This window comes from Calypte anna, chromosome 3, assembly GCF_003957555.1.
Source record: "Calypte anna isolate BGI_N300 chromosome 3, bCalAnn1_v1.p, whole genome shotgun sequence".
Lineage (NCBI taxonomy): Eukaryota > Metazoa > Chordata > Aves > Apodiformes > Trochilidae > Calypte > Calypte anna.
Genome location: NC_044246.1, coordinates 13,069,985 through 13,097,597, shown reverse-complemented (window position 1 = coordinate 13,097,597; position 27,613 = coordinate 13,069,985). Strand labels below are relative to the sequence as shown.

At 40.3% G+C, this 27,613-nt stretch overlaps 1 protein-coding gene across 1 annotated transcript; it reads left to right on the top strand.

Annotated features, from left to right (window-relative positions):
• Nucleotides 1-25,994, top strand: ZNF318 (zinc finger protein 318). The gene is given in 11 exon segments (XM_030446637.1): nucleotides 1-430; nucleotides 5,484-5,629; nucleotides 11,159-11,786; nucleotides 12,865-14,289; nucleotides 15,193-15,292; nucleotides 16,063-16,349; nucleotides 19,200-19,403; nucleotides 19,885-19,984; nucleotides 20,996-21,114; nucleotides 21,559-23,946; nucleotides 23,948-25,994. Coding segments are annotated over 11 exon segments (6,756 nt in total). The 5' UTR covers nucleotides 1-70; the 3' UTR covers nucleotides 24,947-25,994.
• The last annotated feature ends 1,619 nt before the right edge of the window (nucleotides 25,995-27,613 follow it).

The following is a 27,613-nucleotide window of genomic DNA, read 5'->3' as shown; positions in this document are numbered from 1 at the left end:
GTCAGGTCGGGTCAGAGGAGTTGGGGTGCCCGTGCAAGACCGCCGGGACCCCCGGGCCGCTGGCGCCATCATGTACCGCTCCAGCAGCGGTCGCTCCGGCCCCCCGTCTTCGTCTCACCGGCTGAAAGAGGGCAGTTCCTCCGGGTCCCGCGCCTCCCGGTCCGGCACATCGGGGCCGGGGCCAGGCCGCGGCCGGCCTCCCCCGCCGCCTCCCGCTGCCGCCTCTGCCGCCGCCGCCGCTTCGCCGCCGCGCTCCGCTTCGCCCCGTCCCCCGCCGCGCCGCCACCGCTCCCCTTCGGGCCACCGCGGCGTGTCCCGCCGATCGCCGTCGCCCCACCGCAGGAGGTTGCCATCGCCGCCGGGAGGACCGGGGCCCGCGGGGACCCGGGGCCGCCGAGGGAGCGAGCACGGAGAGGGCAGCACTAGCCGGGTAACTACCGCCGTGCGCTGAGGGGTCTGGGTGCGGGGCTTGTCCCCTCCCTCGGGGACTGTCAGGCCGTGGGGGGTCCCCACCACCGCCTCCGCGGCCTCCGGTGATGGCGGCTGCCTCCCCCCGCGCCCGGCCGGTGGGGGCGATCTGTCCCGGCCTCCCTTCAGCGGTACCCCAACCCTCGGCGGTGCCGGTGCCCCAGGGTTAGCCCGTGAGGCGGGCTGTGGGGAGCAACGGGGTCAGGGCCCCAAACTTGGCGCGACCAGGGTTGTCCTTACAGAATTGAACTGGCCCCGATCTCTCTCCAGGGGGAAGAGTGGTTTTCCCCCTGATGAGAGACGAATGGAGAAAAAACCAAGATCACTGATGTCCATTCTTAAGTAATAATTTTCCTTCAATTTCCATTAAATTCTGTTTCTCTCTTTTTGGCAATTTTAGACGAAGCTCAAAGATTATGCTGTCTTTCCCTAAGGCAAAGCGTGTAACTAGTTGCTTTCCTCCATTTAACACTAGTTTATGTTATTGTGTAAATATTGTTTAATTTGTGGGACGATAACTTTTGTTGTACAATGTTGAATGAGTACTTTGTGCGAGTTCTTCCTACTGTCGTGGGTGTACAGAGGAGATTGTTACAGATTTATGTCTTTGAGAGAAGTTCTTTGATAGGCAACGCTTTGTAGTTGGAACTGTGCACAAGGTGTTTCAGTTGTCTCAGTCCTGTCAAAATCTGATTTGGGCATGTGAAACTCTGGCTTGCAGTTTGAAGTGGTACTATTTTGGTTGAGATGCCTTCATACTAAAAGTGTGTAGCTGTACTTTTTTCTTTTTGTTGAGCAAGTGACATTTGCTTTCTTAAGATTTTCTCGTCTTAGCTCCTTGGTGCAGTGATTGTCTTGTCTGACAGCTGTTGCCCGTGATATGTATTAGATTCACGCTGTGTATTGTGTTGAAAAAAGAGATTTTTCATACTGAGATATTTTAAGCTATTGTTCCACGGTCACTCAGGCCAACTTATGTACAATTAAAAAGAACATTCAGTTTTTCCTCTCACTCTGCTGTATATCCTCTCATCTCCTTTGTGCTCACACTTGAATTTGTGAAGTTGCAGTATGAACTGATTTGAGGAAACCATGTGGCTGGAAGTCAATCCAACAAAAATATATTGTCTGCTATGACTCATTGCATGATGAGACCCCAAGAGAGAATGGGGATTGCCCTTTCTGATGGTAGTACAGGTTCTTAATAGATTTCTTTGGAGCTGTGGCCATAGAAGAGATCACAGGTGATTGCAATGGAGTTAAAATTCAGCTACTAGTGTTGTTTGTTATTTAGAGGTTATTTAAAGCTGATCTGAAGGTATGGGAAGATAATGTTGTACTTGACATTTAAAGCAAGCCAGGCTGAGAAGCTTGCCTCTGGCCATTTCTTTTCAGGCTGTATTTTACCAATATTTCAGTCATTTAAGTTGTCTGTGGGTAGCCCTGTAAATGCATTGCTAGTAGGACCAATCTAGAAATTAAGTAGTTCTATAAAAGAAGGTAATTTTTGTTCTGATTCATATCAGCTTGTATTGTGACTTGATGGATAGTTGCACAGTCTCAGCTGAGAGGATGAAAAGCTGGAATACAGGAGCAAAACTTTCATAAACTGACTTCACATTCACTCAGCCTGCAATTTCACTCTATCTGTGACAGGCTGTGACCCTGTGCCAGCTGTAGCAAAACTTTCAATGCTGAATGTGGTTGTGGTTTGGACTCGGAGAAATTTCATCTATGCATTTTTGACAGAAAGCCTCCCACTCTCCCTTTAAGGAAAGTAAAAAGGACAGAAAATCCCTACTTTACACAAACATTATTCTTGACAAATACTACTCTTCCAGTATTATTTTGCACCATTCTGGCTCAAGTTACAGAAAATAATCTCAGCAAATTGTTGTAGATTCTTGATGTTTTTCTTGATCATTCTAATTTCAGAGAAAAAGAATAAAAAAAATTATTAATCCTAAAAAACAGGTTTTAGGGTGTTGTCTAGTGCTGAAATCCTTAGCCAGATAGATTTTTTTTGTCTATTTATAAGAATATTACTGCATTTCAAGAAAACCTTTCTCTAGGAAGCAGCAGTCACAATAAGGAGGATCTTGATTCAATGGAATACAACTCTTTATCCTGTATCGTGTTGTCTTTTGGATGTGCTAAAGCCCTGTGTAAATAATTCTTAGGGTATGTATTGTGCACATATTTTCCATGGAAGTTTTTGACCTCCAAAAGTTGTTTGAGCAACACTGCTACTTTAAAAGTGATAAATAGCATAAAATTCTATGCAGGTTAATTTTGCTTTTTAGAATTACTGTATACAAAATTAGCGTTAATCAGAGAAAGATAAAAGCTGCGATTATGCCAGTGTTTTCTAAACAGCTCAACTAAGTGAGATCAAAACAAAGCAGGCAGCAGAAATGTTGGTCTCCCTCTCCAGAAGTTTGAGGAAAGGGCAGAAATACGTAGAGTTACACAGATATGTTAGTAAGTGATGTTTTGGAATTGCCACTGAAAGGAGATGACTGAGGAAGAGGAATTCAGGCTTCAATACGAACGGATGACTTGGAAGAGGGAGGTGCATGTGTAAAGGTAGAAGTTGTGGGATGTGGAACAAAGACACTGATGGGTAGAGGTATGGGACTGAAATGTAGAAAAGCTTTGAGTACAAGCTCTTATTATCCCTAACCTTCATATTAATTTGAGTATGGAAGGAGCAGCCTTAGTTCTTACTCCCTTTTCTTGATTCTGGGAGTTGCTATATTTTTGTTTTGTTTTGGTTTGGTTTTATTTTTTGGGTGTGGTTTTTTTTTTCTTTTTGCTGTTTTGTTTGTTTTGGAGATGAAATGCATACATTTCAGGTTATCAGCATCTTTGCCCATTTTCTCATATATAGCTGGGATGCTCTCAGTGTAGCTGTGTGTTGAGCATTTTAAGTATGGATGATGTTAGTTCCTTAGTAGCTGGGAAAAAGTTTGTGGGAATTGGAATAGCACAGAGTGACAGCGAAAATTTCATGCTAGTTTTGAAAAAAGTAATGGAAAATAGGAAGCTCAGGGCTGTAGAGTGAGAAATTTTGGTGGACTTTATTTGTTCTTTCAAGGCTGACATATTCTGCTTGTATTTGTCCCTGCTAACATGCTTGTTATTCTTATAGTTTCCCTCAGCTTCTTTGCTTTCTTGTAAGAAAATTGTCTGAAGTTAGGGGGTGTGAGTATGTTGGGTCAACAGAGAAAGAAGAAATGAAGAGCTGTTGTGCTACCTGTGCATTTACATGGCAGTGGTTACTGTGGCTTAGGCACCAGAACAGGAAGGGAGTAAAATGCAGTGCACTGAATAGGCAGGAATGCCTGGTGGCAGTGTCCAGTGCTCCAAATAAAAAAGCTGTTATAACTGCAGTTTCTGAAACTGAAAACAGACAATTGCAAAGCTCAAATATGTACCTCTGTACCTGCTGTGTCTGAGTAATCTGCATGGCACTCATAGGCAATCCTGACATCCTAAATTTTCTAAACGTAACCTATGATGAGAAGTTTGTTTTGAGATGTACTCATCAGTTCTCTGTGTTCAGTTCCTGGAGATGGTTGTCTTGGAAGTGCTCAACTTGCCAGCAGTCTTACTGGCAAGAACATGTCCTTCGAGATAACTTTGTGAGGTAGCCCTCAAAATCCAGTGTTACGGTGAAGATATGTGAGCCTTCAGAGTGTATTTGTATGAAACACATGCACATTGTAGATGTTGTATGTCATTCAGGCTGTTGCAGGATGCTATGCAACACAGTTGGTCATAAAAAGTAACTAAAATATGTTCTGGTATATGCTGAGATTCAGATTGATGGAGCAAAACAGAAATGCCACCTGAGGACGAGGTTATGTGTACAATGGATTCTGGTGCAGATTTGTACTGCAAGACATTTTTCTTCCAGGCAATTTGTGAGGGAATTATTTTGCTTTCTTTTTGGAGATTATATACTGTTTGTCCTTTGGTCTCAGATGATTGAGCTGAATCTGCTGCATCTTCTTAGAGCGGACACAGAGAACATAGCTCACCTGCTGCCTGCAGTTTTCAGTGGTGAGAAGCAATGTTCATTGCATGACTGGTTTGGCAGAACTGAAGCTGGTTCATTGCTTCCTGTTAATCAGAACTTGAACCATGTTGGTTTAGAAAAGTAAATCAAGTATCTCTGTCTTCAGGCAGTCTTATCTGTTTCTCATGGAACTCTCATGACATTGATCATTCCCGTATCTAGTGCCATATTCTAGAGGCATAACTAGGCATAATTTACAAGTAATGGCATTTTCTGTGTTGAGTGTGTGTCTGAAGGAAGGGCTGTGCAGAGGCAGTTAGCCCAGGTTTTCCCTGCTGTAGTTTTTCAAAAGCAACTTTTCTTAGTTCTGGTTTAGCCCTATAAATTATAAATAGTGATGATGGGAATTTTGTTGTAGAAGATGTTTCTATAGGCACTGGTATTTTTAGTATTATGTTTCATTGCAGCATGAGGCAAGGAAAACTGTTGAAAACATCATTGCTAGGAAAATCTTTGTGTACACTGGTTTATACTTCAGTTCATGTTGTTGCTAAAGTGAGAAAGGGCTAAAAATCCAGGCACTTTTATTAAGAAATTCCTGGCACTGTTTCTAATGCAATGTTTGCTTAGATGCTTTTCTACAAAGAAAGGAGGACAGCAGCTGTCTGGGACTTCTTGAACTTCGCTTTTTCCACCTTCCATAATGGTGCTTTATGAAATGTATTTTTGAGATGAAAATTTCCCTTCTAGATAATATAACAGAGCGTGTTACTGGCAGCTGGGATGAGAAATTAAATGCAGTCAATACCCTCCCCTTTCTTTAGTAACTTTTAAAATACAATTGAAATATTTGGAACGATTGTTCTTGTATCTTGATTTTTTTATTAGATACATCCACCCCGAGTGTCACGTGTTAAGCAGAACAGAATTGCCTTTCTGTAGCCGCAATTAACGTTCCCTGATTGATGGGCTTGCACTCTTTCTTAATTTACAGAGACGTTCACCGAGTCTCCGCTCTGAGTCTTCCCTGGAACAGAGTTTGCGGATTACTGTTGGTAATGACCGGTATTGCATGGGCACACCAGAGAGAAGGAGGCTGCCTGATAGACTGGGCTCACCAATTGATAACCTGAGTGACAGGTATGGTCCTCCGCAGGTGGGGATTCAAGTGTGTGAAGCAGTAAGAATGTTGGAATGGCTGTCCTTCTGAGACCAGACATCTAATTAACCCAGTGAATGCCTAAGGGATGAGGGTAAGAGGGCAAGCATGTAGTGATGCTTCCCTGCAGTACTTCCTCAGCCTTCAGGAAGTTGTGGTGCAGGGAATTCCTGAGTAAAAGTTGCTGCTGGTGTTCCTAGTTACTTTAACAGATTTTTCTTATCTGATTTTTGTCAGCTGCTTCTAAAACCCGTATAAACTGAAAGTGCCCAGAGTGTATTGCAGGAGTATGCTGCAAATGATGCATCATTTGACATTTCACAGCTTCAGCCACCTTCTTCTGCCTCTTAAGAACCTACCTAGTTCTGACTGAAAGGAATGTTGTTTATAGATAGCGCAAAGCTTCAACTTTCTCACTTACTGAGAGGAATAATATGATTTTTGAGAATAGCCCAGAAGAAAGGTTGAGTGTAGCTTCAAGAAAATTAATTATTTTGATTTTAAAAACCCTGCGGAAGAGAAGTGAATGTAGTCTGCCAGTCTCATATATGGTAAGTTCTAGAATTGTTAGGGTCCCGTGATTGGAATTGGAGAGAAATAGTTAATGAAGAGGCATTGTTAATGTTAAAAATACTGTTGTGAACAGTGAAGTGCATATATTGGTAGATGCTGTTTGGAAGTTTTTGCCCTCAGTAGGAGAATAGGTATAATTTTGCAAAAGAAGTAAGATCAGAAGACTTAGTGCAAATAAAATAGTTTTCTTTTTCTTGTATTGCAAAGTTAAAGATAGCATAATTTGTGCCCCAGAGCAATCAGTTGCAGCTTCAGGTCACGGATAAGCATCCAGCACAAAAAAAAGCTCAATATCTTCTATTTTTGATGCAAATATCTGCAACTGTTTAAAAAAAAATGAGAGAAAAAAAAAAGAAGGAAGTGAACAGAATAAATGAGTTTCCCGTCTTTCTCAAATATTAAGTTTCAGCAGGTGCAGAAAACAAAATGAAAGTTTAGTTTTCATAACTGTCACTTTTATGCCTTTGCCTCAGTTCTCCTGGGATCAGTGTTTGATTTGTAAATCCCCTGTGCAATCTGCAGTCTTCTGAGTACAATGAGTACATATGCCCAGAGAGGGTACTGTGGCTGGAGGGAGCAGGAGGTGGTTTGTAGAACTGGCAGTGCTCTGGCAAATTAAGAACCTGTGGGTGCAGGGGAGTGTGTTGTGGTAGAACCCTTCCTCTCTTGGGCCCCTTGGTACTTGGTGTGATTCCTTCTCCCTGGGCCCCACACCAACCTAGAGTAATTCAGGTATGGATTGTGAAAGGCAGTGTAACAGAGAGTTAAGGTACCACCCCCTTAACATACCTGTCTCCTTGGGGACAATAATGACAGTCTGTTACCTCCTGACAACATAGTGCATCCATATCTAGATCATAAGCAGCTGCCCAGATTGTTAAGGCACCTGTCAACACAAACTGTGCCTGCCCCCTCATTGCCTGTGAACAGTAATGACAGTCACCTCCTGACAGCCTAGTACCTCTGCACTTGGGGCATGGCTAAAAGCAGACTGATACCAGATTTCGAAAATCTAGCAAGTTGTGGGCCTTTGCAACCAGTGTAAAGAACCAGAATATTTCATGATCTGAGTTGGGCTGAAATGGAAAGTTCCCTGACTAAATCCATTTATCTGAGATCCCATAAAAAATGATGGGAAGAGAGACCCTTTGAGCTCTCCTGGATTGCAGCAGGCTGTGACCAGAATCTCCTGTAACCTGGGACACCTCTCAGGTGTAACTTCCTCGATGACTGTCTGCCAGAGCTTTCACTATAATATCACTTATTAATCTTTAAATTGGTTAATCATTAAATGATGCTAAAATTGAACCTCTTCATCTACCTCACACCATTAATAAACTTTGAATTTTTGCTAAATCCTAACCATATCAAAGCATTTCACCTCCACCAGAGATGTTCTTGTCCCATTGCTTTATTTTCTCTTGTGAGTTCTTATGTTTGACCTGTTGTGTGGTTATGATGCACGGTTAGAAGTAACATCAGGTACGCTGGAGTTTATTTTAATGTAAGTGAAAATGTTTAAGAACTTCCACCTTATATCTGTTACAAGACCCGTAGATGTAAAAAAATGGTCAGAACAGACTCCTGAGAGAGTATAAAGTGACAGATGAATCAGAATGAGAGTAAGAGAAAGTGAGACTGTGCAGACCTCAGTTTATCAGTGACTTCTTATATGCTTGTAATATTTGTAGTTTAGGGTTTTTTTTGTGGTTTTCTTTTGTCTGATCTGTGTTGGCTGCACTTGTCTGAGTGGTTCCCACTATGCAGAAGCTTAAAGGGTGTAAGAATCTAGCCATCCCTTAGCTTTTCCTGAATCTTCTGGGTGCTGCTTCTGACTTCCAGGTTTCTTCACTGTTTAGCCATTTTGGCTGCTATTAAAGGACACTCTGTATCAGGTTAAGGACATTGTTTATCATGAGGTTTTATTGTCACCTTTGTTTTTTCCTTTTCTCTTTTAGAGGCTGTCCTGGTACTGGAACACTGGGCTTTAAAGTAGTCCCTATTGTGAATCATCATTTACACTGGGCACATCACATTGTCACTTGGCATGTGGCACATTCTCATACTCTGAAGATGTCTCTTCAAATTTTGAAGTAATTGGGGCAAATAATTCCCAATTTAGTTATTCTTGGCTATTTTTGCTAACTACTCTGAGATATCAAGCAATCACTTTAACAAATTATCCTCTGTAATTTGCAGGGCCTTGGCATAGTGGAGAGGCTCATCAGCCTATAAAGTAAATAAAATAAAAATTTATGGGGATGCTTTTGCATTCTCCTGCAGCAGTGGATGTTCAGGATACCTCTGGAGAATTGCTCAGGATGTGTGTCCATGTGCAGGTCCATCCTAAAACATCATTAAGATCTTTCCCCAAGTTTCTAAGGCAGCTGCATATGACCTCTTGCACATGTAAGCATACTGAATGCTGCTGGACATGACCTCAAGGTCACTTAAACAGCTTCAGTTTTCTGCTTCAATGGATTTTTTTTTTTTCTGTCTCCCAGAACATGTCTCTCAGAGTGAAGAATGTATCTTAGTCATCTTGCTGTCTTCCATCTCTCCCCCTGTCAGTATTTAAAGACATTCTGCTACTGCCTGAGCTGGCCTAAGCTATCCAGAACATTCTACCAATTTTTTTATCTCAGGCTAATCCCAAAGGCTATGCCATACCACTGCAAGACTTGGTCTGTGTTAAGCTATGCTCTGAAATAGCATTTTTTGGTATAATATCAGAAGTGACTGTTGGCTTGAGCATGAGCAGGTCATTTAACTTCCTATTCGAAGACAGTTGAAGTGGAGAGCTATTGGTTGCTGACAACAGAATACCATGATTTTTTCTGTTTCTGTGTATGTGAATAAATACACCAAAAAGTAAACTTACCTTACAGTAGCTTTAGTTCTCTGATGCATCGTGTCTATATAGCTTGTGGTCTGTTCTGTTTCTCTGAAGCTGCAAATTCCAGTAATTCATTACTTTTATGTTGGTGAAAGAACTGGGATGGTCACAGTTATGCCACCTTGTATCCTGTCTCGGGAATCCACTAGCCTGTAGTGGACATTGCTGACTAAGAGTACCCAAACCAGTTAAGGGGGACATACCTCTTTTGGACTGTATTTACAGAAAACATTTCTCAAAGAATCACAGTTTCTGTGAGGCAAGTAATCCTTTTTCTGACACCTGGATTTAATTTTTGTGTTTTAAATCTGCATTTTAGCTGTTCCGAGTGTATTTGGAACATTTCTAATTGTTAGCTATTCCTTTCTTTAAGAAGTATGATTAAAGACCCCTTTTGCTTTATTCAGTGCAGTCCAAGCATCTGAATTGTAGGTGACATGTGGCAAGCATATGTGCAAATTATTTGCACAAAAATCAGCAGAGGGTGTATGGTGAAATACATCTGTTACTTCACCAGATGTGTTCATACAGTTTGTGTAGGTTTAACAGGCTCTTGGAAACAGTGACCCTGGTGATAGACATACCTTTATGTAGGCAGTGAACAGCAACATTTATCTATGAAATTTAATTCTAGCTACTTTCTAGATATTTTGATGCTTTTGGGAGGGGGTAGATGTGCCTGTTTTGCTGGAAACTAGGAAGGTACCATCTTACACTGTGGGTACTGTTATATGCTGTATTAGCCTTATAAAATGTATTGGACTGCTGAAGAATCTAATAACAAATGAAATGCTTTGCAATGATGTTGGTTAGAGATAAAGTGAGGTTTTGTGTTTGTTTTGTTCTTAAAAATGCATGTGTGAACTATGAAAATATTGAAGAAAAAGACCTTGTCTGTTAATGTTTGTTATTTTTTAGTCTGCTGACTTTAAAAGCTGGGGCTGTAATTTATCTGCAGATTTTTAAAATTACATTATCTGGCATGAATTGATTTATCTCTTCTCAAATCTATGGAGGGACTTTTCTCAGTAGGAGGAGGTGATTTTTGAGGATTCAAGCAATCATAGGTTTTTTATCTCAAGCTTGCCTTGATTACTCGGGCAAGACATTTTCCTAGGGTCTCTGTCCCATTGATTTCACTTAAAGAGCAGATTTGCTTCCCATTGTTGGAGGATCTTGCTATATTTTATTAAATACTTGTGAGTGAAAACAGCAGCTGGTTTGGTTTGTTTCTTCCTGATCTACAGAGTGGTCACAGAAAAGTTTTTAGAGGTGGGGAAAAAAGCCTTAGTTAAAATGGTACTTCCAATTGGAGGTTTCTCTAGGAATCAGTCCAGAAAAAGATACTCTAAGAGATGTAGCTATTTATTCTGCTGTTTTGCCAGCTGCACACCCACTGTGTGTAAAAAGGCAGAGGCTGGCACAGAGGAATGATACTATTACATTTACTGTCCCTGGTTCAGAGATATCTTATAAAAAAACTGTGCTGCTTTTTGAGTATAGTAGTTCTGATTAGTGACAGCCCTGTTTATAGATCACTTGCAATGGAAAACGGTGCTAAAATTTGCAGTCCTTGTCCACAGCTGAAGATAAAAAGAGGATTTGGTTGCATTTGCCAGTGTGAAACTGAATTATACCTTGAATAATTCATATGAAATGTGACCTTGGCATCTTGCTGGGAGAGATGAGGAAAGGGATTGTGGTCTGAAATATGATAGTAATGTTTTTTTAAAATGTGTAGTCTTTCTCCTTCACAGAAATAAATCCATCCTATCAAATTTTTAAGGCTCTCCTTCTACAGTATGATTTGAATTGTTCATGTCGCTGTGTTTGCAGATGAGTTCCTAGGAGGATGTATAGTACTATTATAAATAAGTCACCCTCTCTCTCCTTTCCTTTAAGTGTATAAAATGTGACTTGCATTTAGTGATGTAGATGCTGTTCTGGTACCAATTTCGAGATTTCTTACTGTTGAATAGGAGTAAGATTGAATTTACTCTGACTTAAGTACTTACTTTTATTCTATATGTTTTTTACACAGGGAAGATATGGCTGATGGTCCAATATTCACTAGAGGCCTCTCATGTCCTCGAGGCCTTGAGCGGTACCCATCACATGAAGATCAACCTTTAAGTCCCTTCATAATGAGACATGATGAAGACTACCGCAACCGAGATGTTTTCCTCCATCGTTCAGATTATAATCCTCATTATGGTCGTCGAGAAGAGCTGCCTCGTGGATCTGACAGAGATAGTGACAAACTCAGGAAATCCTCCTACCCACTGAGGCCGGAAGAGAGGGGACGAGAAATAAAGCGTCCACGATACGAAAAGGATGAGAAGATGCATGGTGTGAGTGGAGAGCACCAGGGTTTCTCATCAGGAACACGAAACTATCGCAGACGAAGCCGCAGTAGAAGCCCGAGCCCATCGTACCTGAATGAAGAATTCCGAGAGCTTGACCGTGCAAGGAGGAAAAGAGAAGAAGAAGAGCGTAGTAGAAACTTGAATCATGATGTTTCAGGCAGTTGTTATGTGATCCCTGGCCTGACTAACACACTACAGACTGCTGAGCCTCGGTATACATATAGGCCTGAGGAAATCCCATCCATGCCCAAAAAATCTATTTTGAAGAAACGAGTGGAGATGGAAGTAGAGTCTCCTATTCAGGTTTGATCTCTGTCTGTCTAGATGTTTGTACTTTTCAAAACAGTTACTTAATGGTACAGACTGTTAGCTTGGTTTCCAAAATAGAAAAGCCAAGTTGTTGTTTTCCTGCCTCTGAGAGAACAAGTATCATTTTGCAGGCTTATACAAGTTAGGCTTGCATTGGAAACTTTAATTGGTGAAGGCATTTAATTGTGTATCATATATATATGTACATGTTGAAATTCAGCACAGGACGCTGAGATCTGGCCCAGTTTTTGTAGAAAAGCTGGGTGTTTTTATACCACAGGCAGTCAGGACATTGATCAAAGCTCTCTGCCTGTCACTATTTGCATTCCTGTTTCTTCATAGACTTAAAAAACAGCCTAATGCATCCTCAGTTCTTCTGGCTGAAAACATCTTTGAGTTTCCTAATTTTTTCACTTTCCACTTTAGGCCCAACTTAAATCAGCCCAACTTAAATTCTATGCAAGTCATACCATTTGAGTCTCAAAACCAGAGCAATGCAAAGATAAGCAGTTGCGACTGCTGTAATAAATTGACTTCTCTCACATTTCAGCACATCATTTTTTATCTGCCTTTTACACTCATCAGTGTTGGTTTTATAGTGACATGTCTATCTCAGGAAATGTTTCAATACTGAGGACCCCATTCTGTCTATTATTGGAAATCTTATTTAGCATGCCATTAATGATGCATAGCTGAAGAAGTGACAGAAAATAACCCTAGTGCAGTTGTTTTTACCTCTCTTAAGGTGTTGAAATCCAGCGTGTCAGTGATTAAACTACCCACATTTATGTTATGGGGTTTCAGTTTAAAAGTTTCAGTTCTTATGTTTGCAAAAAATTAATGAAATAAAATTGTGAATTTGTGTATTCTTTGATAGAAGTGTCTGTTGCTGGGTATGACATTTCAGAATCATTAGGCAACTTGTTTTGTAATTTGCTGCCTTTGCTTTGAACTGTGTATTGTCTTTTCCAGTTCTTTTCCTCAGCTGTGAATTCAACTCCTTTGTTTGTTCTATGAGGCACATTGTCCCTTTAAAGGTGCTGTAGTAAATACTAACTTCTCTCTTTTTCAGTCTGAGGGCTTTTCAAGCAGTCCAGCTCCCAGCAAGGATCTTCCTCTCCTTTCTAGTCATTCATCTTTATCCCAGAGCAATGACACAGCTCCTTTTACATCTGAAGTGGAGAACTTTCTCAAACGGTTAAACAAAGACTCAATTGTGGAGTCTGCAAACAAGGAGTTGCTTGACGGTTTATATGAGTGGAACCCACTTTCTGGGGCTTCCAAAGACACTTTCATGTTTGAGGAGAAATTTGGAAGTTTCTTAAGTCACAAGGAAAAGGTAGAACCCAAAACAGAGCCTGCTGATCGCCATACTGACTTCCTGCTGCCTCATGAGAGGGCAAGTCAGGATGGCAGTGGTTTCTCCCGAATTCTGGGCATGATGGCTGATTCTGCCAGTGCTCAGGAGAAGAGGAGGCGTAGTTTTCCTGACATTGAGGATGAAGAGAAATTTCTTTATGGTGATGAGGATGAAGATACCAAAGCTGAATCCCTCCCCCTTCAGAAGCCCCCAGTGAGTTGTGGCAATGAGATAATAAGCCAGAAAGTGAGCCCACCTCCTTCTCCTGCTTCAGCTGTCAAGGTGGATCCTTTAGAAGAGCCTAATGCTGAGTATGCAAAGATCCATGACTTACTCAAAACCATTGGACTTGACATTGGTGTTGCTGAAATTGGAAAATTGGCTGTTCGTACCCAGGAACGCCTTCATGGCAAGAAGTTGGCATCTCGCTCTCCCGATCGTCGCTCTTCAGACCACCGCAGAGGGGACCCTTGGGACTTGCGTCGCAGCCGAAGTGACACTCGTTCTCCTGATCTGAGCCAGCAGCACTCCGCATCACCTCCAGTCTCTTTTCAGCAGTCAAAAGATGCCTCCTCTCTTCAGAAATCAGAATATACTAAGAACAAGCCCGTGGGACAGGATATACCTCCGCATGTACCAGAACAGCCTATTCCTTCTGTCTCTCTCATTCCTTCGGTTCCACCAGCTCCTCCTAGTTTGCCACCTACACCTGCTACAGTTTCCCAATACCAAATTCCCAGCTATTCCCAGTTCACTGCTGCTCAAATGCCTCAAAACTATCCACCTCCCACAATGGCTCCTCCAGGATATGATGCATATGGGCACTATATGGCATATGCAGCTCCTGGCTGGACCATGTACCCCCCTGCCCAACAACCTAATCCTACACTGCCAGAAGCTCACGGACTTCTTACCATGGCCATGTCAGCGAACCCCACGCGCCCCAACCTTCGGGTGATTGAGACAGTCTCTATGGCAAAGGATGTCCCTGATTCAAAAAGAGATGGTTCTGTGCTCGTTCATGTTCCTACCACTCCTGTTCACTCCAAAGTGCCCCTTCGTCTGAATTCACACCCTCTCAAAAATACCACAGAAAAGATGTCAGATGAAAAAAATCGGGCAGCTCAGAAGCAGAAGGTATGTTGCCTATTCTGATACATCAAAATATGTTAAACTGCTTGATTGCTGTAAAAAGCTTTTCCTCTTCAGGTGTGCCCTTTTTTTTTTCCTGAATGGTTCGTTTAAAAGCAGTTGGCCTAAATGTGCTTTTGTTAGAGATATTTAAGCATTTGTGTGTATTACTCTGTGACACTTCAAAAAAATGCGTTTAAAATCCCCTAAAGTTGTATGGTCATGGATGTCACCTACATATGCATGTTTGCTGCATATTTGCTCTGCTATGATTTATCGTGTTGGTAGGTCTGCCAGTAGAGCACGTGGAAGGTTGGAAGCTTTTTGCCTACTCAGTTGCATCACACTCTTCAGAACAAACCAGACAGTGGAAAGGTGAACCACTGAATCCAAGAGACACTCAAAAGAAGTCACTTCAAATTTTCAGTCTTGAGATAACCTCTCTGTTTTTCATTTGAAGTGACTTAAAGAGGAGTACAGACACAAAGTGCTACATCAGCAGACAAGTAATTTTCACTGCTTGCAGAATAATAATTTCTTCAGGCAGGGTGAAAGGCTGTGAAGTCTTTTGTCACTGATAAAATGTGCTATCTGTAGAGATACTGCATGAGTTTTGAAGAGCCATTTATCATTGATCTTGCTTCTCTGTAGAAGATAATCATCTGAGCTTAAGTGCCATGGGAGATGGTGCAACAAACAAGGCAGTTCTGAGGAATACACTTCAGAAAAGAAAAAAGTTGCCTTCATATAGGGTTGAAATGTGAGCACATGATATAGTTACCTGCAGATGCAGAGAATGAGGTGTATTTGTTGTGTTAAAATACTCAAGAACATTTTGAGAATAGTGAGCAGTGTTCTTTGACTGTGTTGGGAAGAGGAGAAAATCCAGTCCCCTTCCAATCTGTTTAGGTTATAGAAGAGAGAGAAAAACTGAAGAATGAACGGGAAGCACGGCAGAAGAAACTTTACTATCTCAAGACCGAACTGGACAGGCTTCGTAAACAGCAAGGTACGGTGCATCTCCCCCAGCCCCCACTTTTTTTTTTTCCACTGGAATGTGTCACAAGTCCCAGTACCTGCTAGGAGAAGTGAAGACCAAAATAATAAGTCTGTAGTTTAGTGTTTTCATACTCCAGGCAATGCAGAACTCTTGAGAAAGCAGTGACCTAATTACTATATTAGAATTATTCAATCAGAATTTGGCTGTTAAACTGAAGCAAACTGTTGTTCTTGCATTTTCTTCATCAGCTTGATAAGTTAAATTAATTGTCGCACTTTGTGCATTTTAGTACTTCTTTTCTTCTTTAGTACTCATTTCTTCTAGAAGAAATGAGAATAACTGAAGACATGTCATCACCCTTTTAAATTTTTCATGAATCTTATTTGGAGGAGAAGTCCTCTCTAGACAGAACTAACCTCTTTATTTTTAAGACTTTTTTTGGTTCAAGTAAACACAAATTTCCCTTGCCTTTGGAAAATTATACGTTCAGGTTAGAAAGTGCTTGTTTGGTCCCTCAGGGAAATAATGATTATTAAATTGATTATCTTGAGGATTATGGTGCCTCTGTTTGAGGTGTTTGTTAAGGCAGTCCTTATAGAGGTAGATCAGGCAGATTTAGCGATGCTGTATCTGAGAGACAGTTCCACCTTTACAACTTTCTAGTTTATATTTAGCTATAATCTGTATAAGTATTTTACTTGTTGCTGGAATAGTTATCTAGATCTTAAGACAATCTTCCTGCTGCATTTCCAACTCTTTCACTTCCTTGATTGGCTCAGGAGAGATGTTGAGGAAAAAACGTCGTGAGAAGGATGGACACAAAGATCCCTTGTTGGTTGAGGTGAACAGACTACAAGAGAATATTATGAAGGAGATTTCAGAGCTGCATAAGGAATCTGATGCAGCTGACAAGAAGCAGTCTGAACTTGACAAAGTAGCACAAATCCTGGGGATTAACATATTTGAAAAACCCCGGAAGCCATCTGTGGAAACCAAAGATTCCTCGGAAAAGAACAGCAAGTCAGAAAATGTGAAAGCTGTAGAGAAAACATCTTCCACCAACAAGGTAAAGTTTTCTGGCTTGTGTGCTAATGGTCTTCCTACTAAGAGACAGGGCACTGTAGCTGCTCCAAAACATTTACTAGAGGATCATTTGATGTAATTTGTTGCTATATCTCATATGCTGGTTATGATGGTGCATGCAGGTGAGAGTAAATGTATCATCAGTGTTAATAATTTTTCACAGGGTTTGTGCAATTCAGTACCATTTACTGGGGTTTTTTTTGGTATTGCTGAGGTGCTGGTTGGATTGAGCAGTATCATGAGTGTTCATAGCTGTTTGGTCTCAATGCCATACCAGGAGGACACACTTTTCTCTACAACATTTCTGGCATATCCTGTCGAGGGGGTGTGGTTGTAGCAGCAAAGCTCTCTGCAAGGTTGGAGCATGTTGATGTTATTAACAAATCTCAAGACTTACATGTGATTGTCTACTTAACATGAATATTGTGTACATGCTGTGTGTTCTCTCTTAAGTGTCAGCTTCGGTATGGTCTACATAACTGAGTGCTGGATTTACCAAAATAGGCTTATAACATTTGGGAAGAAGGTTTTTTACTGTGGAAGTAGTGTATGATAGTAACATCTGAAAAGTTATGCATGTGTTCAGAAGATTAATTATCCTGCTTTTCAGATGTTAATTCAAATATATAACTGAAATAACTGATGGGAGATGATACATGCTTTTTGTGTAGAACTTACTGTTTGTTTTTTTCAGAGAGAAAAATGTTAGTAGGGTAAGAGTTATTTGCAAAGAAATCACTGAAGTCTGTGTGTTCTGTAAACTTTTCCTTATGGTTCATTCTGGTCTGGTTCAGAGAACTAATCAGATGTCTTTCGTTTCAAGGCTTGCTTTTGTGTTGTGTTTTTGTTGTTTCTTGCAACATCAGTGGAATTCAGTAGCCACTTCTAAGTATCATTTGCTTCAGTCACCATATCATAAAACTGAAGTAGACAACAATGTCTGTTAAATCCTACACTGCATTGTTACATTGCTTTCTTTTCTTGAGATACAGCACGTGTGAATATGTTTTTCATTATTTAGCTTCCATTATTTGTACTGTCCATCTGACGATTACTTGATCCTGTTTTTATAGTTCCTTATTTTATCATGGAAAATTCTGAGTTTTGTCTGGGAACATTTAGCATTTTCACATATCTGTATTTACATAGGATACTTCCTTTAATCTCTTAAGATTCACCTTGTAGTTCTGATTATTTTAACTTTTTATTTAAAAAAAAATGATGGTGCAGATCTTTTGACATTGAGGTCAGTTGAGTGCCAGCCCAAGGGCAAAAGCAAATGCCTTTCTGCTTATTTGCAAGCCACCTTGTGTTTGCTGCCTTGCTGCTGAACCTTTGTCTGTATGTTACAGTGACATAGTGCAGAGGGGAAGCTCGCCAGCCTTGTGCTAAACAGACAAATAATCCCTTCTGGGCTCTAAATCTCTAAATAGCAACAAATTATGAAGGCGTCTTTGATCTGGAGTTAACAGTTGGCTGTCACCTAACTGTGTGAGAAGCATTGCCTTTTTAAAGTCCTGATTGAGGTAGTATTTTTACCAAATATATGGAATGAGTGTATGTCTGTAGATAACATAAAGAATGACACTTCTCAGACATCATGAGTACCCTTCCACGCACTTATGCACTTCATAAGATGATGTTCTCATTGCTTAAGAGAATGTCAGCTTTTCTGTGTCTTGCAGCCAGAATATATGCAAATACTCACTGGGTACCTTCCTACTCTGCTACCAAGAGCTAGATTGTACTGGGATATGGGTATCTGTGGGGTGCATCTGGTGTGTCTCTTTGTTGTTTGCTTTACAATGAATGTTGTGTAGGGTGGTGTGAGTAGGAAAGAATCTGTCCTGTTTATCAAAAGGATTTTCAAGCAAGGCAGATGTTATTTAATAATTTTGAATCTGCTTAAGTAAATTAGTTCAACATCCATAGTAAGTAATTTGGAAATCATGCAGCTAACTTGGGTCTGCTAAGTTAACATGCTGTTGTTCTTTCTAGACTGCCATGCAGATTAGAAATTATAGCACAATCAGCTTTTAGTCATTGAAAATGTAACTTAAAACCCAAAATACATTTTGTACAGTTATAATCTAAATTCAGAGGGTTTACTCATGATCAGGGGTTATTTCTTTTGCTGCTCTGCAGTGTTAACTTAGTAATAATTTTTGCTAAAGTCCTGAAATGTCTCTGTATGATGGTATGGAGTCTTTCTGTGCAAATCAATGTAAGCGCAAATATCACATGCTTAAATCACAGGATGTTTCACCTTCTATACTTAGGTTATCTAACAAAGCACCATCTTTCTATTACTGCTAAGTAATGAGTCTTCCAAAGAATTCAGGAACTCTCAAATAAGCTTACCAAGTTAAATACTTCTAGTCATCTAATTCTTAACTTTCTTTTTTACTTTGCTTTTGTCCAAGCTACTTTTACAGTAACTTCTGAATGCTTCTAGGGAAACTCTTTTAGATCTTCTGGGTACTGCTTGGCTTGTGCAGTAAATTAGAATTATTCAGATCTTTATGTGAAACCCATAAAGTGGGAAAGGTGCATGCCTTAGGGAATTTGTTCATTTGGTTCCTTGATTACCTACAACCATCCAGCCATTACATCTGGGAGCCTTATTGGAAGCTCTTCACTGCGGCCATGCAGCATCTTAGTCGGCAATACCAGCGCTCTGAAACAGTGGAATTAGCCTGGGCACTGAAAAGCAGGTGATATATTTTATTTTTTGTGTGTGTCTGTGGGTTCTGCTGGAGGCAGGTTCTGAGTTCTAGAGCATTGTGTCTGTCCTGCCTAATCTTAGAGAAGTGTTTCCTTTTGTTCGCTTTAGGAATCAAAAACTACTAATGAAAAATCCAGAGGTAGAAGCCCGAAGCCAACAGAATCCTCTTCACAGTCCTCCAAACATCCTTTCCAGTTGGCCAATATTTATGAATATTATGATGCAGGGAACCACTGGTGCAAAGACTGCAATACCATCTGCGGGACCATGTTTGACTTTTTCACACACATGCATAATAAGAAACACAGACAGGTATGTTGCAGGCTTCCTTCACTAAGTGCATTTCATAGTGCTGTAAATATTAACACTACAACATACATCACAGAACTACATTTTACAGGAGAACTTGAAGTTATCATGAACCCCAGAGGTTGCTTATCAAATTATTTTTCCCTAATGTTGAACTCAAGCAGTTGGTACAGCTACCAGTGTGTTCTGACTAGTGCAAGTGTGGCCTGTGTTTAGTATGCTGGGGAACTAGCCTTTCATATTTGTGTTTCATATATTTACCTGTTCTTTGCTATCATTTACATCTGACCCTTTTCACAGGTTTTTTTCATTATAAATTGCAAAATGGGAGGGGAAAAAGAGGAAAACATAGATTCCTGTAAATATTTGCACATTGCTTTTAATGTTCAGTGTTCTGAAAGGATGTTAATAAGGAAAAAGACAAGTGTACTTCCCTTGCTAGTGTAATATATGAGCCTGTATACCTCTGTCACTGTGCAAATAGACCCTGGATCCTTACAACAGACCTTGGGCTTCGAAGACCCAGAGTGAGACCAAACAAGACTCCATAAAACGCATCGATAAGATAACTGTTCCTGCCAAAGGTAGGTTAGTTTGTTTTTCAACTGGGATATCATCTCCCTTTGCCCTCCAGTAGGTTCTAGTTGCTCATGAAAAGGAATTTCAAAACTTTACCTTCTTCTGGGAGCACATACAGATACTGTATTACAAGGTGAAAGGCAAATTATTTCATTTCTTGCTCGTCTAGTGAAAAAGGTCATAAAATAAAACTGTAGGGGGAAATAGCATAGTTCTTTATCTTCTTGTTAGAGTTTGTTTTTTTGTCTTTAATACCAGGAGACATTTTCTTTCTCCAGTGTAGTTCTGAAATGATTTTGCTAACAAGTAAGAATTCAGGACATGACCACAAGAGCTTGATGTGTTTCTGTAGATCTTGTGCAGTACTCCACACAGTCTTTCAACAGGCACTTCTGTTCAATATATTTTGGTAGAGGTGTACTTGGTAGAGTATGGATACAGAGAGTGAGAAAGCCATATGGAAGGGGCTGAAAGCAATTTGGAAATTAACACATGATTTAAAATCTGAATATCTAAATAAACCTGCCAGTGATCAATCTCAGTTTGTTAATATGATACTTCCAGCAGTGCCTGCTGAAGGAGAGTCTACAATGTGCTAGGTAAATGCAGCTGCTTCTGTATGCACAAGGATGCAGTCTTGCTGAGCTTCAGTAAAAATACTTGTGTTCTTTTCATATAGCAGGTGTTTAGTATTTGAACAAACTATACAAAGATGGACCATAGATTGAGAACTAGGAAATGTTAACCTGCTTGAGTAGGGGATAGCCTTAGTATGATGGAGAGCACTGCAGTAATTTTTGAAATTGTAGTAATCAAACTTCTTCACTTCACGTGTTTGCTTCTGGTAGTGGTGTTTTCCATAGTGGAAACATAAGGAGAGTGACATTAACTATTCCAACAGGAATATTGCTGGGGGTATCGCTGTTGTTTGTTCTTTGATATGTTTATCTGGCTTAGTTAAGAGCTTGGCATTTATTAAATTTTGTTTCTCTGATCATTTTCTTTGGCCTTTTCAGGCTCTGAGTTTCTGATTCCTATCACTGGATATTATTGCCAACTCTGTCATGAATTTTTTGGAGATCAGATATCAGCAGAGCAGCATGTGAAAAGTCATCCCCACAATGAGAAATATAAGGTTGGTAACTGGTGTATAAGGAGTGAGTCATTCCTTGCGTCAGCTTCTGCTTGTTCTTTCTTTCCTGAAGAATGACGTTTGACTCCTCGGAGCATATGTATTTGGCTACATTCTACTGAACTAATTAAGCAGAACTTCCCACTGCATAGAGATTAATCTTTCATCTGCATAATGTTGAAACAGTGTTCAAGTCTCAGTGGTGATTTTCAAATGCTTCTGTAAAGTGACAGCACTGCTGCGACCTCACTCAATTCACATTAAGTGACAGAACTTACAGGAGTTTGTAGCGTCTCAGTTTCACGGTAGGAAGAAGTTCGCTGCTCTCTTAGTGTTGAGATGGGATGGCACTTACCAAACAAGTAAAAATTGTTACAGTTCTGAATTTATTAATTTATTTAGTTATCAGGGAAACAGTGGCTAAAATTGTGCCATTTTTTTCCACAGAAATACATAGATGAAAACCCACTCTATGAAGAAAGAAGAAACCTAGACCGTCAAGCTGGACTGGCTGTAGTTCTGGAAACAGAACGCAGGCGGCAGAGTGAGCTGAAACGGAAACTAGTTGAGAAAGAGGAAAAGGATGAGAAGAAACAAAAAATAATAAAGAAAGAGGATGCAAAGAGCATCCCAGAGCTCGGAGAAGGGAATAGTGAAACTCAAGGGAAAATAGATTCTTCAGGGCGAAAAATGGGTATCACACTTAAGCTGAAGAAGGAAGATAAGAAGGAGGAGAAAAAGGAAGAAAAGAGAGAAGAATCTAAAAAGGAATCACCAAGCCAGACTTCCTTTGGGAAATTCAGCTGGAAAAAGACTGAGAGAGATGATAAAACTCCTGGAGGAGCTATTCCAAAGGAGGAGAGTACAGAAGGAACCAAAGAGGAGAACAAGTGTCAGTCTGGGAAACCCCATGTCAAGCCCATTGAAATCAAGCTGTCTGGGAAAACTGTTATTCCACACACTAGCCCATGGACACCAGTTGTTGCCACACAAACACCAGCAAAAATTCTACCCAATCTACCAGTCCCCACCATGATTTTCAGGAAGTCTACTACTGCAACTGTTAGCAAACCAGCACCTTTGAACACCTTTTTGTCCATTAAATCCTCCGGAGCTACTGTCAAACCACTGCCTGTAGTAAAAGAAACCAGTGGAGATGTTCTGCTGCCTCCAGATATAATCTCAAAAGCTTTTGGGGGAGAAGAAGTAATTTTAAAAGGGGCAGAGGATGATTTGAAAGCAACAGAGAAAAGTAAGTCTTCTCAGACTTCTGATACACCTCCTACACCAGCAGTCCAGCAGGCAGCTGTCATCCCTGCAGATGAAGTAGCTCCAGGTGTGTCTGAAAGTGAACAGACAATGCTGACAATGCTTGTGAGACCTCCACCACCACCACCTTCAACTGCATTCAGTGACCAGGCAAAAAAAGTAGAGAAACGAAACTCTTGCTTGGCCACAGCCAATGCTAAAGATCTCTATGGTATTTTCTATAGCAGTGGTGGAAAGGGTTCAGCTGACAGCAAGCTTGCAAATTCTTCTGCACTTACAAATGGAGAAAATTCTAACCTAACAAAACCTGCAGACTTACCTACAAACCCTAGAATGAGTAATAGCTCATCCTCCTTGAAAGAGGATTCTCTGAATGTGGCTGCTGAAGTTAGCCAAGCCCACTCAGCTGAGAGGGCCTCAGAAACAGAAAAAACTGATGTTCAGGAGACTTCAGCACTTCATATGGACATAAACCCTGAAACTGAAAATGGTATTCAGAAAGACATAGGTAAAAAAATTCAGACTTCTCTTTCAACAGAAGTTCAGACTAAATTGAAAAAAGATTACTTGCAGTGTAATAATCAAGTAAAAGGGAGTGGGCTTCCTGGTGAGAATCAGGCTGAAGTGAACAGGAAGCCAGTCCAGCTTCAGGAACTGGAAATGTCGGTCACAGAATTGCCAGAAACCAAATCCGGTTCTGGTATCCAGATGCCTTCAGAAATTGGACTTGTGGATATAGGATGTAGTGAGCAGGTAGACAGTCAGAAAACAAAAGTTCAGGAGAAAGTGGGACAGGAAAATGAACATAAAACTGTGGTCACTAACACAAATGTTCCTGGTACCTTGGAAAAAGATGCAGAGATTAAAGTAAAAGTGGTAAAGCCTGAGCATACATTACACCCAAAGTTTTTGTTACCTGAAACACAAAATGAAAGTCAAAGTTTGGGAAATTCCCATTTGGTAGAGGAAATGTTAAGTGGTAACTGTAGGACTCACACAGAAACCAATAGTTCAGAATTGGTCTGTGATTCTCAAAACACTTCAAAAGAAAAAGTTTTAGTAACAGTGATGACAGAGCAGAGTTCTATTGATGCCTCCTTAAAAGATGTGAAACTGAAAAGTGTAGATTTGGAAGTGTCTCAGCCAGGAGTCCGTGGTGCAGCTCATCAAATTTCAGAAACCCAAAATAAGATTTCAGAATTGACAAGAAACCCTGGTGAATGGGACACTTCCAGAACTAGTAATGGAAAAGAGCAGGCCATCACAATCCATTCTTGTTCTGAAAGTGGTTTGAATCTACCAAAGACTCCAAAAGTAGAAGTAAAAACTGGGCCTCATGAAGCTACTGCTTCAGAATTGACAGAGATGCAGCTAGACACATGTCCCACCAACAGAGAAAGTAAGAGTAGCATATTCAATGCTCAAGAAAAAGTTAGACCTGAAGCTTCAGGCTATGCAGTATTAAATAGCCAAACCCAAAGTCAGGAAGTTGCATGGTTAGTCAATGCCTGTTCAGCAAACATTGTTGAACTGAGATCCAGTGTAGAGTTGGTAGTTGAAGCTGAAAAAAAAATCATTAAGACAGAATGGATCTGATGCAACTTTAGGTAATGTTTTTATCAAAAGAGATGCAAAAGAAGTAGAGACTGGAGGCTTTTCTAGGGCTTGTTCTGATCTTGTCCAAGAGTCAGTCCTTACTTTATCATCAGATTTCCATAGGGAGCATCTTACAGAAGAAGCTGTCCGCTCCTCAGAAACAAAGCATGAGGTTGTAAGAACCTCAGCAGACTGTGACTTTCATCTGAACACCACTCACGCAGGACTGAACACAGAGCAGTCTGAAAGTCTCTCTGCACATGCTCGTGTGGATAACAGGAAAGTTTCATTGACATCAGAAGATGTGAAACAGAACGAGACTCCCTGTCAGAAAACAGAACTTGAGTTCAGAAGTACTGATTTCAATTCAGGAGATACTAAGGTAAAACCTGAATGCTTCAGCATCCGTACAGCAGGACATTTAAATGAGAATATGGAAGAAAGCTCAAAGCAAGATACTGTTGCATCCATTAGGTTGGAGTCTGGTAAAGTTAAGAAGCTGGGCATTCAAAAAGCAGTGGATGAAACAGGGATTACTGACATTGCTACACGGACTTCTGGTAGTCGGGAAGACAGATTTTGCACACAGATTTCTCAAACAGATACGCCACAGCTTGGATTACAGTCCTTACATAGTGACACAACAGAAGTGGTCATGCCAGTTCTAGAAATGCAGGGCATTTCTCCCATGTCTGAGAGTCTCCTGCAAGTGGAGGGGAGCAAAGGTGGAGTTGCTGAAATGCCATCACTGAGTTGTGATGGAGGCAGCACAGCAAGCCAGGCTTCTGCCTGTGTGGAAACTTTCCTTCCTGGGCTTAAAGAAACAGACAGAAAGGAGGGTGGCCTAGGAGGCAAGGAAGTATGCACCATCCAGAGCAAGAAGACTGAGCAAACAGAAACTGGCAGTAGCTTGGAAGCTACAACAAATTCAGGAATCACTGAAAGCTTAGCAGAAAGCCCAGTGGGTTGAAGTGAACCCAGCCAGTCCCAATATTTGAGGAGCCAGAGCTGGGATTATGTATATGTTTTTTGTTTGTGGGTTTGTTTTTTTTTTTTTTTTCCAGTTGAAGGGTTTGGGTGTACTTTGCATCCTGTGGTAGGACTTGACTGAAGTGAAACTTACATCATCAGAAACCAGACACATACTTTATTCTGTACATAATTAATTGTGTAAAATGTTTTTTCATGTGAATTTTTTCGCCAATTTCTTTTCTACACTCTGCTATTAAAATGGAATCTCACGTTTATAATGTGTGCGTCTTTGTTGTTTATTTTGGGGGCTTTTATTCTTTGACCATTCTTGGATGATTTCCAGCTCACCCTGTTTGTTTCAGTAGCACCATGAGTAGCCCAGCTGCTGGGGCAAGCTCAAGAACAGCAATTTAGAACTTGAGGAAATGGAGACTTTCAGAAGAGCTAAAACTGAAAATTTCTTTAAACTGTAATGCACGATTTTGTTTACTTTCATTGTTTGAAATGAAAAAATGTGACTTTTTTTTGTTTGTTTGTTTATCTGTCTCTGTGATTTGTAATTACTGTTGTATTACATCTGTATTTAAGCTGTTTCACTGTATTGTATAAGCACATGTATGGATGCCACATCACTAAGCAAGGGGAGAAAATCTGTCCGACTGCCTTGTGGAGAAGAAGACTAATCGGTAAGGCTCTGTGGCCTGACACCTGGACCAGACATATTGAGGTCACTTACATGATTTGAAATGGGCTATCTTTCATTGTATTGTGATCCAGTAACTGTTTGTGTTAAATCATTTAGCAGCTGACCAGCTCTGAAGAAGTAGAAGATCAGAACCCTGGTGTCAGGAGTTGGACTCGTCTCATGTGATACAGACACATGCATGCCTACCCTGAATGGTCCCTGAGCTGTCAAAAGCTCCAGTGTGATGGTTCTCATTTGTATAGCGTGTTGAAGACTTAAAGTATTAAATGTGTTTGCTTGGATAAATATAACATTTTTATTTGTAAATTGTTTAAAAAAATAAACATATGGTGGTCAACAAGTCTTTCTTTTTTATTTCCTTTTTTTTTTAACTTAAGGAAAGTGGTTTATTTCAATTAGTTTATAACTCCTGTAGTAGCTGATAAAATTGAGAAGCTGTAGATGGTGAAGCCATTCAACAATTAGACTGGTCAGTAAAGCCTGATTTATTCCCATCTGAACTCAGTGGACTACTGTCAACATCATCAGTGGAAGTCTGTTTGAAGTCCTGAGCTTTACATGGGGCTCAAGATGGGGGGTCTGGGGCAGAATCCAAATAGAGTTTGTATTTCTCTAATCACTACCAGCATGTGGACCTCCAGACAGGGGAAAAAGACATCATTTTTCTTCCATGACCATGTGAAGAAGGTATGAAACATTTTCAGAGTCATTATGGTGGTTTTCATACTAGAAATGTAAGAACTGTAAGCTGAATTTAAAATCTAGTATAAATTTTTCAAGTTAAAAAAAGGTATTTAAGAAGCGAAGAGGGTTTTGAGAAAGGTTCTTCAAGCTGTTCTTGTGATGCTGAGCAGTTACTGCATTGAATATATGAAGTCTTTGTTAGTATTATTGCCCTACTTTCTTCAAATAACCATCTGCTGTCAAAACAAAAAGTTTGACATGCTTTGATACTTTTAATGGAACTGGGTAATGAGTAGAGAGATTGGTTTATAAAAAAGCCCTTTGTTGCTATTTCTCAGTTTTCTTTTATAGATTTTTAAATTATGTATTTAAGTTTGTTTAAATTTGACAGCTAAAATTTTTCCCCAGTTTTCTCTAATTTCTTCAGTGACGTGCCTGCTCCCTTGTAAATGCACAGAGGAAGAAGGGAACTTCTTTTCTTGCCTGCCTCGTTATCAAGGAATATCAGTGCAGGCAAGGGAAGGGAAGGATATTAAAGGGAAGATATTAAAGGGAAGGCTGAATTTTTGCACAGTTCTGCATTTAGGATAGCACTATTTTGGAATACCTACATGCTTTCTGGTTAGTTTTGTTTTGTAGATTGGTTTTCATGAAGGTCTCAGTGCACGCAATGGCAAACAATCCCTTGAACAGTTGTCTTCAGACAGCCATATCCAATGTTGGGTTACCTGTGTAGGACATACTCTTGATCAGTTTAATTTTTGGGGAAAATATATCAATATAAATCTAATACCCTTGTTATTAGCTCTGCTACAGTTGCTTTCCCAAGTAGTGGTGGTGGTCAGTGCAGAACTTGCCTGACTACAAATGGAGAGTAATGAGCACCAAGGGAAAGTAGGAGCTTTGCAAATGGGAAACTGGGAATTATTACCCCATATTTGTCTTCAGCTTTCCTGAAGCTGAATCTTTCTGTGGTACAAATTAAAAAGTACTTCTCTTCATGCCCTTTTTAATCACATAATTATTCTATCCCTGAGTGGAGCAAGGCTTTCTATTCCCTACTGGAAGAAAGATAATCTGTTGTTTTTATTATGGTTTGGTTTGGTTTTTTTTGAGATAGGAATAAAATGTACTCCTGGAACTGCTGGAATGGACAAGATTATGACATCTAGGCAGACTGGCAGTCAGAGGCTTTAACACTGTCTTGCAGTTTCATGAAATGGCATGTATTTTTATTTATGTATTTTTTTTTTCTTATTTTTTTTTCTTTTTTCT